At 46.7% G+C, this 12,032-nt stretch overlaps 1 protein-coding gene across 2 annotated transcripts in view; it reads left to right on the forward strand.

Moving 5' to 3' along the window:
- Positions 1 to 319: 319 nt before the first annotated feature.
- nherf1b (NHERF family PDZ scaffold protein 1b) overlaps positions 320 to 12,032 on the forward strand; it is a 57,767-nt gene continuing 46,054 nt past the window's right edge. The window contains exons 1-2 of one of the 2 annotated variants that reach the window (XM_079521324.1): positions 320 to 975; positions 1,541 to 1,726. In XM_079521324.1, coding sequence (XP_079377450.1) covers positions 580 to 975; positions 1,541 to 1,726 — 582 coding nt within the window. In that variant the 5' untranslated portion in view covers positions 320 to 579. The remainder of the gene's footprint in view (positions 976 to 1,540; positions 1,727 to 12,032) is intronic. The other variant, XM_079521323.1, reaches the window with a different exon arrangement.

Here is a 12,032-nt window from a genome sequence, read left to right on the forward strand (position 1 = left end):
AACGCAGCGTCCAATTGCTGTGAAACATTGTATAGCACATTTCCACTACTTTGAGGAAGGAGAGAGAGAGAGGGAGAGAGAGAGAGCGAGAGTGCGTGTGTCTGTGCGTGCGTGCGTGTGTGTGTGTGTGTGTGTGTGTGTGTGTGTTTGGTGCGTCACAGTGCATGCGTGCGTGCGTGTGTGTCTGTGCGCGCGCAGGGAGGTGACAACCAGACCACCGTTTCCACGGACGGCGCCGGATTTCTCCCAGAGGGCGGAGGTTCCTTTCGAACCACAGCGAGAGAGAGAGAGAGAGAGAGAGAGAGAGAGAGTTGATCATCAGCGAGAGAGAGAGAGAGAGAGAGAGAGAGAGTTGATCATCAGCGAGAGAGAGAGAGAGAGAGAGAGAGAGAGAGTTGATCATCATTCATAGTTTCTATCCCCAGCATCCTGAACACAACAGCGCTCTGCAGACAGACAGTTCTGGCGAGTCTTTCCCACCACGACCTCCCGCTCCAAGCAGCAACAAGTTGAGAGTAAGAAGAAAGAAACAAAGTGCGCTGGAAAAACTCAAAACAACAACAACAACAGCCACACACGATGCCGAGCAAGAGCGACTATCTCCGCCCGAGGCTGTGCGTCCTGGAGAAGGGCGACAACGGCTACGGCTTCCACCTCCACGGGGAGAAGGGCAAGACGGGCCAGTTCATCCGCCTGGTGGAGGCCGACAGCCCGTCCGAGTGCTCGGGGCTGCGCGCCGGCGACCGCCTGGTGTTCGTCAACGGCGACGCCGTGGACGGCGAGAGCCACCAGCAGGTGGTGTCGCGCATCCGCGCCACGCACGGCCGCCTGGAGCTGGTGGTGGTGGACGCGGACACGGACGCGCTGCTCAAGAAGCACGGCCTCAAGTGTCAACGGGATTACGTGACGGACGGTGTCCCGCTGCCCCTGGACGATGAGGAGGAGGAGGAGGAGGAGGATGTGGAGGAAGGAGAGGTAGAGCAGGGCCGTCATTTGGGGCATCCTGGACTGGGTCATTTAATTTCGTCCTTTGGGGCATCCTGGTAGTCACATTTTCGTCATTTAAATTCGTAATTTGAATTCCTCATTTGTGGCATCCTGGTTTTCATATTTAATTCCGTCATTTAAATTCGTCCTTTGGGGCATCCTGGTGTTCACATTTTTGTCATTTGAATTCGTAATTTGAATCCTGCTGGTGTTCACATTTAAACTTAAATTAAATTCAGTTATTTTATATTGAATATTGTTGTCCTCAACTCTGAAGTGTTTTTTCAGATTAACCAGCTGATTTCATTGCAATCTATCTCCATCTCCATACATGTGTTTTATTGTTTAACGCAACCATTCATTTATTAACCACTTTCAACGTGGCATGCCTATTTTAGGTAGGCTATGTCCTTATATTTTAGCCCCCACAAATAAACAGTGAAAAATAGTAAATCTAGCTTGTAGATCTACTATTTTTGCTTTTCTTATTAGAAATGAGGCTATATGGGAACAATAATTTCCCCCCATTTCTTTCTGACGTTCCGCCTCTGAGGTAGAGGAGGAGGAACTGCAGCAGTGCACGGAGGACAACGGGATGATGGTGATGGTGATGATGACGCCGCGGGAGTCGTCGCCGTGCACCACACCGGTCCCACTGCCACTCCCACGGGACTCGGAGAACGGCAACGGAGAGATCCGCGTCCACGTCGACAAGAAGCTGAGCATCGACTCTGAGAAGGTCAGTTCGGTCCCGGAGACCTCACCTCCTCTCAGGGGGTCCTTGAGGGGGTTAACTTCCAAGGGGTCCCCTGTAGCCAAACAACCCATTCAGACGTCATGCCTCATGCCTCCTAAATCACTAGTTTCTTCTCACGCTTCTCACGTCAAACTGAGAGTACTGAGACAGTGTCAGAGTACACAGTGGTTCCATTTGGACGCTCTCACATTGGGCCTGTGTTTGACTGTGTGTGTAATGTGTGAGAGATTGCTTCCCCCACCTGTGCTCCGTGCAGCCAGGCCTCATTTCAAATGGAGACGTTCATCAGTAGAGATGCTCTCACTAGCTTCTCGGCATTTAAATTGCATCCAAAGTCCCACTTCAGTGTACAGGCAGGCAGCATGCACACAAATGAGTTTTAACTCATTATACACTGTCGAATCCAGGGTGTTGTTATTTAATACTCAGGTGTAGAAATGATACAGGCACTATAATAGCTGCCTATTAATTGTATTTCGTACACAAAATAGTAGAGCTATAGTTAACCACTTTCTACCTCGTTTCCCTATTTGGGTGAGTTCATTATAGGTGGAAAACGTTTGTACGATGAAGTGTAAAATAGTGGTTAGAGGATATTCAGGTTGTTATTATTTTTCTACACAGAGAGAATAGGTGGTCTGTGTGGGTAACATCATTGATATGTACAGCTTGTAGCTACCAGCAGTGGTCTCACACGCTGCTTATTGTTTTGGCCTTGGCAGAGCGGGTCAGGCTGTAGGCGGGCCACTCTGTTGGCCGGACATTTGTTGTGGGCGGGTCCGTCGCTGCAGGGGAACAGAACTGGACAAACAACCTGCTTCAGCCTCGGGTTCAAGTAAACAGTGTCCCAGACTGGGACTGTCTGGCACCCTCTGTCTCTCGCAGGGTCCATCCTTAGTTGACTCCAACCCCATTTAGACCTGAGGCCAAGTCTAAAAAATGTGTTCTAACTGTTTTATGAAAAAAATATGTTGCTATATATGTAAATGATAGAAAATAAGTAATCTTTTGGGGGAATTACTCCTTTTAAGGTGTCTTTGTCCAATGGAGAAAAAAATGGACATTCAAGCCATCAAGGTTTTTCTTCATGGAATGTTTATTGCAGAAACCCGCTCTCTGTGTACATTGGTTAGTGTGGTTATGCAACAAAGAACATTATGACGACATTGTTCCTCAAGTATAAGCAAAGAGTTTCAGATAAAGTTTGGTCGGAAGAGTTTCAATTTAGTTTTCACTTGTACGGCATCTTGTATCAAAATATGCTGGAGTCTTGGAAGGAACAATACACGGAAATACTGCAAATTCAGAAACATATTATAATTTATAGCACCTTTGTCAAATGGTGAAGAAGATTAGAGGTGCATCTATGTTGAAGAACCATTAGAGAACCTCTAAGAACCACAGTCAGAGGATGGTTCTGTGTAGGCCAGCAGTGCTATGTCCCTTCAACCACACTGAAGAATCACCTAGCGTGATTTGTGATGCAAAGTCAAGCTAAGAGCAGCATTTAGATAAAACAGGAGGCCATCCATACGGAGCAGATTGCATGCTGCACACATTATCCGACACTGTGTGTGTGTGTGTGTGTGTGTGTGTGTGTGTGTGTGTGTGTGTGTGTGTGTGTGTGTGTGTGTGTGTGTGTGTGTGTGTGTGTGTGTGTGCGTCACGCGTGTGCGTGTGTCTGTCACCAGTAATCTGGCCGTTGTGTTTCGCACAGCAGTCAGAGATAAACACAATGTCAGTGTCAAGTCTATAATGACAGACTTAACGCACAACATTGAGAACCAAGGACAAACTGGGATGTTTAGGCTAGGCTCTGGTGACGACAAACACTCTCCTATTCCTTTGAGTCGAGAAGCAAGGGAAGAAAACAACGTTTTTGAAGTTGCTCGACATTACCACATCAACGACGACGACACAACCACGGTGCATAGTTTTGGTGGCCTTCACTTTTCTTTCTCCTCTCCTAGAAATGCAATCAATGCCCGCTCCACAAAGTCTCTAAACGTTTGTTCTGTGATGAACAGCAGTTGTCAGTGAAACGCGTTCGTTCTCTCATGCTACGGTTAGCTGCCTGTGGCTTGGAAGTGATTCAGACACTTCATCCCTCTCATGTTCTTTGGAGCGTGGCTGTTTGCAAGGCTGAGAGTAGGGCTGCCGCAATATACCGTTTCAGCAGGCCTGCAGCATACATGTATATCTGTTGAAAGGTATACTTCTTTTTGAGCGGTGTACACCGCTCCAATGACTCTCTATGTATGAGTATGAGGTGTATGCATGTTGAGCTTCACACTGAGCACTATAACAATATGAGTACAATACATACTCGTACAGTACAGTACAGTACAGTACAGTACAGTACAGAGTACAGTACGAGTAGTACAGTAGTACAGGAGTTCAGTAGGCTATAATAACAATAACAGTATAGTTGCACCGCTCCGTTTTTTAAATACATATATATATAAGAAAATATTGCCATGTCAATTGTTTCCAAGATGTTTATGCCCTAGCTGCTCATGTCCAATCGTTAATTTATATTTTTGTCATTCTGTGATATGTCTAATTTAGAAGGCATTTGTAGAGTCAGCCTCAAGGTCTTAATGGGTTAATGTGGTTGCAAAGCACTCGTGGAGGAGAGGCTGGCTGTGTAGTCTGGAACATCTGTACCCCCTGCTGTGTTCCGGATGTTTACCCCTGGGGCTGTCTTCATCTCTGTCCCTCTGTGTTCCTCTCTCTCTCTCTCTCTCTCTCTCTCTCTCTCTCTCTCTCTCTCTCTGTGCCCTCTGTCTCTCTCTCTCTCTCTCCCCCCACCTCCACCCTTCCCATCGTCTCCCTCTCCCCGTCTCTCTCTCTCTCCAGTCCACAGTATCTCTGTCCATTTCATGTGTTTATTGTTTATAAATTATAAGTATCTCTTTCTCTCCTGCCCTGCCCTCTCTCTCTCCCCCCACCTCCACCCTCCGCATCATCTCCCTCTCCCCGTCTCTCTCTCTCCATACAGTATCTCTGTCCATTTCTTGTGTTTATCGTTTATAAGTCCCACCCCCCCCCCCCCCCCCCTCTCTGTTACACACAAAGCTTTCCTTTGCACCGTCTGTACGGTGCCCGTTTGTGTATTATTGTGGCTGATTCGCCTACAGGCGTCTAAACAGTCGTTGGCTGTCCGCTGCAGCTCTGCAACCCCCTGACCAACACGCGCGCGCACACACACACACGCACACACGCACGCACGCGCGCGCGCGCGCGCGCGTCGTGTACATGTGTTGTTGTTATTTTTATAACCTACAGTAACTGCAAGAATGAAAAGAAGGTTTCACTTCCTAACTTGCCAACACTTTTGCGCCTGTGGTTGAACGAACCAGTGCTGATAATGAGACGGAAATGTGACATAATAGTGATGGCGGCTGAGTGCTCCACAATGATGACACATTGTAACACTACAGTATGTAATGTTTTTTTAGTGAATACAAATCCCAATCTGTATTAAGTAAGGGATAATTGAGCAGTTGAAACGAAAAACCATCTAAGTCTATATCATTTATTCTGACCCCTCCCCGAAAAGGCCTATCTGTATTGAATCCTTTATACATTATGGATAAATAGTATGGACTTAGATGGTTATTCATATCAGCTGCTCATTGACTTGTCGGCAAATGGATAAATAAATCCCGACAGGATGATTTGGCACTGACGTGGAGCGGAGGGATTTATTTCTCGAACATAACATAATCTGTACATTGAAACTATGCAAACCATAAGGATGCTAGGTCAAAAATGTACCCGGCGTCTGCCTAAATAACATGCTATCTAAATTACACTTGAACCTTTGCATAAGCCTGCAAGTTCGTCAAGGCTATCAGTCTGACTGTAATTCAAGTCCGCTAATGTCACTCACGGCCACAGTCAGGTTTCTAACACACTGCACCTAATGTCACTCACGGCCACAGTCAGGTTTCTAACACACTGCACCGTTATCTCTTCAGGGGTCTTCAACAGGGGGTCCGGGATCCCTAGGGGGTCCTCGCAGTTACTACAGGGGGGTCGCCAAATGTTTGTGTGATAGATACAAGCAGATCTACAAGCTCACAACACCTTGCACTGCGAAGCATTGTAACCGATCTATAAGCGAACTTGTAGATCGCAAGAACTTTTGGTATATAGAGGGAAAAAGAGCAGACCAAGTACAGAGCCAAAGGTCAAGTTTGAGTATTGACGGTTTAGGTATGAAAATACTTAAATTAACATGAATCCAGCACTGATGAAGCAATCTATGAAAAGGTTGAATCTGCAACACAATTCTATACAATGTGTAGTGGGGTTCCCTGCTTCATCTCTCTCTCAGCTAAGGGGTCCTTGGGCCTAGAAAAACGTTGAAGACCCCTGTCTTATAATGATCCAACAGCTGTGATTATGGCTGTCTCATGTAGAACGCACCGTGCAATGCCCACAGTCACTTCTGAGCCACACCTGAGGAAAATGCAGAGAAAGTGCATTACTCATCTTCAGTGGGTGATTAATTTGGAATTTGATGCACTTGAACAGGTGCTGAAAAGTCACTCGAGGGCCTGCCGCCGCAGAACAGAACACACGCAAGGGCTGTGTTGTTTGTCTTAGGAATCACAGAGATTGTTCCCATGTTTACCAATCCACCTCCCTCACACAGATGGCCTAATGGAGCTGTGATGGTACAATCCACACTGGCACGCAAGCCAGAGGGAAGTGGTCCCGACACAAACAACGCCACTCCTTTTTTACATACATTTTTATCCCACAAGTTCTTTCACCCAGTGTCAATTATCTAATGTAATCCTGGGCGCTACACTCCCTCTGCCAACCTGCATGGGGACTGTGGGGAGAGCAACATACTGCCCACCTGCATGGGGACTGTGGGGAGAGCAACATACTGCCCACCTGCATGGGGACTGTGGGGAGAGCAACATACTGCCCACCTGCATGGGGACTGTGGGGAGAGCAACATACTTTCCTTCTATGCATGAGGAGTCCAGGCCGCTTCTTTTCACCTGACGGGGGAGTTTCCCGGGTTGGACGTAGAACATGTTGTTCCACCCAGGTCCTTTCCCCACCATCAGGCTGGCCAGGGGGAGGCAGTTTTAGGGGCAATTCACACTATGGTCCCGGGTGCGCACTCGGGACCACTTGGCAGATCTTGTGGTAGTGTGAATGATGCGTACCGTTCCCGGGAGCGGATCGCCCAAACGTCCCCGAGACCGCATGGGGGTGGGTCTCTGGACCGTTGAAGTGTATTCAGATACGGATCGTTCCAATGTGAATGCATGCGTACCTAAAGAAAGAAGTGGACTGTTTTTTTTTAGAACGTGACATGATCTCTAGTCGACGAGCCAAGCGTCTCCTGTTGAATCTGCTATACGCGCAGCACCGCAGTACGCGCTGATCTTGATCTTGATCTTGGACTACACGTGGCTCTTGGGCTTTGCTTGGCATAGTTTCCAAAGTAAAACAAAATAATAATAATGCTAAAGTAGAATCCATAGCAAACTAATATCAACACGACACTGGAGCACAGAACTGACTGACACAGTGAATAGCAGGCAGGCTGACAGTGAAGTAGTATAACGGCAAAGAGCCAAAAGAGGCAATGCAATGCAGTGTGTCTGGATTTATTGGAGATAATGTCGCAGAGTTGATGGTCAGTGTCCGTGCGCGCCAGCCATCAAGCACAAGCCATCTGGAGGATCAAAGTGTGTTATGCAAGTGTACCCGCGGGTGCGCTGTTGAATCTCGGGCAATGTGAATCATGGCCAACGGGGACCAGGCAACCGTATTCGGAAACGGTTCCAATGAAACGGATTCAGTCCCTCTCAGTGTGAATTGCCTATTAGAGACCAGGATTACTGCATGGTTTTTGTGAGGGTACCTACTCTATAGGGAAAGAGAGAAGGGAACCCGCACACTCATATGCTCCAAGTGCGGGTTCCCTTCTCTTTTCCTATGTCACTTTTTGAACCCAGCACCTCCACGAAATGATGTGCGTATTTTACTATAGTACCTACCCTATAGGTATAGGGGACATGGAGAGAACATGCAAACTCCACACAGAAAGGCCCTTTTGGAAACCCCACCTTGGGTTTGGGCACTGATGACGTGGAGGAGAAAACACGCCCCCAGCGCCCACAGCGTCCCCTTGTGGGGATCAAACCCAGGACCTTCTATCTGTGAAGTGACAGCGCTACTGATTGCACCACCATGCCCCTGCAACAACGACACTCCTAAGAAACTCTTTGGAGAACTCTATAAAGCAAGTGTTTCTCAAAGTGGTGTCTCAGAGGCATTCCAGAGGCTCCCCAGCAAAATGAGAAACTGTTTAAATAATTAAGCCCCATTAGATTTTTCCAGCTATTCAAAAATAAGTGATTGAAAAAAATGCTGACAAATCTTTCATAGAGGTCCCTGCTGGCATGAAATCCTTTCAGATGGGGGTCCGCAAGTTGGGCGTGGTCCTTGACGTGAATGTGTTTGAGAACCACTGCTATAAGACAGCATGCTAGCTTGCTACGTGGGTTTGTGTTAATGCACAAGAGGAGTTCTTGGAGCTCGCCCAGCCAATGACTTGGTGACACGCTGTAACAGCCAGCGTGGAACAAATTGGCCTCCAGGGAGGATGCTTGCTCTGTCTCTGTGATGCAGGCAGTGTGTTCTTTATAGAGTCAGACTGACATGTGTGTTTGTGTCGACATCTGTATCGGCAATCGTGCGGCCGACGTGTCCTTGGTGTGTCGACGACTCTAGAGCAGTGGTTCCCAACCCTTTTAGCCCGTGACCCAAAAGAGAAATGTGACGACGTCTCCCCGGAACCCAAATGAGTGAAAATAGCAGATATACAAGTAATGTAATTCGGCTATTTTACTCTTGTTTTCTAATTTATAGAATTTATTCGATTTTTCGTTGATTTCTTCATGAAAATAATGAATTTGTTTTTAATTCAGCGTTCTAGAGCAGGGGTTCCCAAACTGTGGTCCGTGCACGGTGCACCCCCTGTAGTGCGCGAGTGCCTTCTAGGCGGTGCGTGACCTGAAAAGGCTAATGGTGGTGCTACGGTGTTATTTTAACTATATAAACATATTACAGTATGTCAATATATGGCAAGTGGCCTATAAGAACATAGCCTATGCTGCATCTATGCCATATTCAGGTTCATATATGTGCATATATGTGGATATATGCATTGATTGATTGATTGATTGAAATATTTATTAACAGTTTGCAGAATTACAGTACATTTCAAGCACAAACTCAATACAAAGACTGTTAACTGTGAGTGGACGACCCAATTAAGCATTACACTTGTTTACAAGAGGGTCCACCATGTTCAATTCATCAAAACATTTAGAGACGTACAAATAGACACTTCTATATAGTCAAAGAACAGAACAGGAATTCAACATAAAGGAGGTAAAAAGGGAAAAGAAACATATACAGTGAGGGGAAAAGGGGGGGGGGGGCGGTGGGGGGGGATTCAGATTTTACGGGGGCCAGTTTCGAATTGCAGTCGTCCGTAGGTGCCCTTTGAGAGCGGTTTTGAAGGAGTCAAGGGATTCACATGTCTTAATGACTGTTGGTAGGGCGTTCCACATTTTGGTGGCATAGGAGCGAAAATAATTTAGTCCCTTGTTTGTGCCGAATCTGGGTTGTACATGGTTTGTTGCACTCCCTCTGGTGTTGTGGGTGTGGACTTCGTTAACATTAAGGAAGTATTTAGACAGGTACATGGGTATCTTGGTGGTGTATCGAATCTTGTGGACCAGACCCATTGCAAGATGCTGTACTCTGTCGTCGACCCTAAGCCATTCCAGCCTGTCAAAGTGGGCAGGGGGGAGGTGGGTTCGGGGGGTGAGGCCAAGTAGGAGCCTGACCAGTTTGTTTTGGGAGGTCTGGAGCCTTGTTTTGAGGGCCTTTGAGGTGCTGTGGTACCAAGAGGTGCATGCATAGTAAAAAAAACCTTGTACGAGGGCTCCTGTTAAGGTCTTCAAGGTGTTTTTGTTGACCAGTGAGGAGATCCTGCACATATGTGGATATATGAAATATATGTCTCTATATAGCTTATGGTGGCCAATTTCTAATAATATGTTGCACATATATATGACACCATAATCGGTGGGTTAGCCCCAAAACATGGCATCGCTCGGGTGTTTTGCACAGAGTTGTGTGTTTTTCTGGAACTCTCAGCCTGCATCCTGTCGAGCATTCCTCATGCCCTCCCTGTGGCCTACGCAGTGACACACACACACACACACACACACACACACACACACACACACACACACACACACACACACACACACACATACATGTTGGTTTAGCAGTCACGTTGACGTCCGTACGTCTGTGGCTCAGACTTTGAAGCAACACAAAAGAGGGTTCGAAGACGGAACGCCCGCTCCGGAAACTGAGGAAACTCGCTCAAGGTTGCCATAGTTACTCTCATGTGGTGAGTGCTATCTTTGTATTTTGCTTTGTTTTGTGTGCGTGCGTGCGTGCGTGCGTGCGTGCGTGCGTGCGTGTGCGTGCGTGCGTGCGTGCGTGCGTGCGAGTGGATGACAGTAGGCGAAGTTCAACAATGCACGGGGGTGTGTGAAGTAACTAGAATGAGCGATGATGGTGATGATGATGCAGAAGAAAAACACTGGAAACCTTCTATGTCAAAAACTGTTATTTTCCAGAAAAAGACAAAAAGAGCCAGTGTGTTCCACTGGACCCAATGTAGTTAATATTTAGTCATAAGCTCTCGATAATACATTTCATCGCTTAAATATGTATAAGACCCACAGACACACTTAAAGAAGTAGTTCACCCAAAAAAAACGACAGCCCATGAAGCCTTGAATTCATGGAGATTGGTTTGTTTTCGTCACATTGCTAAGCCAATAATCCGGTAGGAGACTCAACTGACCTGCATTTGAGTCTCAGTCTGCAAAATGATTGGCTCAGGAATGCGAGAAAAACAAAAAAATATCTCCATGAAACTACTTTTTTTAAGCACTATCAACCTGGCCTATCCATTTTGGGCAAGTCATTATAGGGGAAAGATTCCAAAAGCTCACAACCACTTGCGACGCGTTATGAGCTTGTAGATTTGCTATTTTTCAAATAGGGCTTGATTGGTTAAAGGCAGACAATAGCATTAATTCATGGGGCAAAGAATACATAAAAGGATGAAACGTGGACATAGAAGGTTTCAGAGCTCTCATCCTTCCCTTCACAGTGGGACAAACCATACCGAAAGAAACACAGCGTGATCGCTTCCAAAGGTCATTCATTCTCTGTTTACCAGGCAGAGAAAACCCGACCCTCCCATTGTGAAACGCAGTCACGTACATAACAGCAGGGGTATTCCCTGTCGCTCTGACCAGCGTCAATAGTGACACTTTCAGGACGTCGCATTTATCTAGACCAGTGGTTCCCAAGCATTCTTTTTTCCATTTCAAGGACCCCCATAACTCTGAGCAAGAGGTTCCATTTGTACACTCTGAGGCCCCTTTTCCACCGGCGTTGAACCGGTTGGGTTCTTTTCCCCCTGAACCAGGTCAGAGTGTTTCCACTGAAAATGAATAGTTAAGTTGCGGAACTGGAACCAAAAAATGGCCTCCAGTTCTGTGAAAGCACCAAGGTTCCAAGAATCTAGAACGGAACCAGTTCCTGAACCAAAGTTATTTTGGTGGAAAATGGGCCTAGAATATGCAAGCTTATCAATTATTAGTCAAGTGACCAATCAAGTGTGCTGAGATATTAACAGGCACAATAAATAGAGCATACAAGTAAGTGCCACTTTGTTTTGCCGTTGAGGAAAAAAAATCCGACTTGTCTGAAGTGAGTGGTGCTGTGCTGTGCTGTGCTGTACTGTACTGTACTGTACTGTACTGTACTGTACTGTACTGTACTGTACTGTACTGTACTGTACTGTACTGTACTGTACAATCCCTCCTCCCTGGCCTGTGTGTGTCTGTGTTAGGCTGTGCAACAGTGACACTTGGTGGTGAACAAACGCTATTTTCGTGCTCGGACACAGACACAGACATAGCTGTCTATAGGAGTGGTTGCACCACTCAAAATAGGGCCATAGTGTGTATGTAAACAGAGCTTGTTCCAGATTCCATAGGGAGCGGTTGAGGGTGCCAGGCAGGGGATCCCATGCACAGTGTTTAGAGAGAGACTACACTCTTCCACAATGGCTGGCGGCTCTGCTTACATAAGGCACTAATTACAGGATAGGAAGAGCCCGCCGTGTCGAGATGAAATGGACTGTGACAGGA

The sequence above is a fragment of the Electrona antarctica genome, assembly GCF_951216825.1.
Source record: "Electrona antarctica genome assembly, chromosome: 14".
Classification (NCBI taxonomy): Eukaryota; Metazoa; Chordata; class Actinopteri; order Myctophiformes; family Myctophidae; genus Electrona; species Electrona antarctica.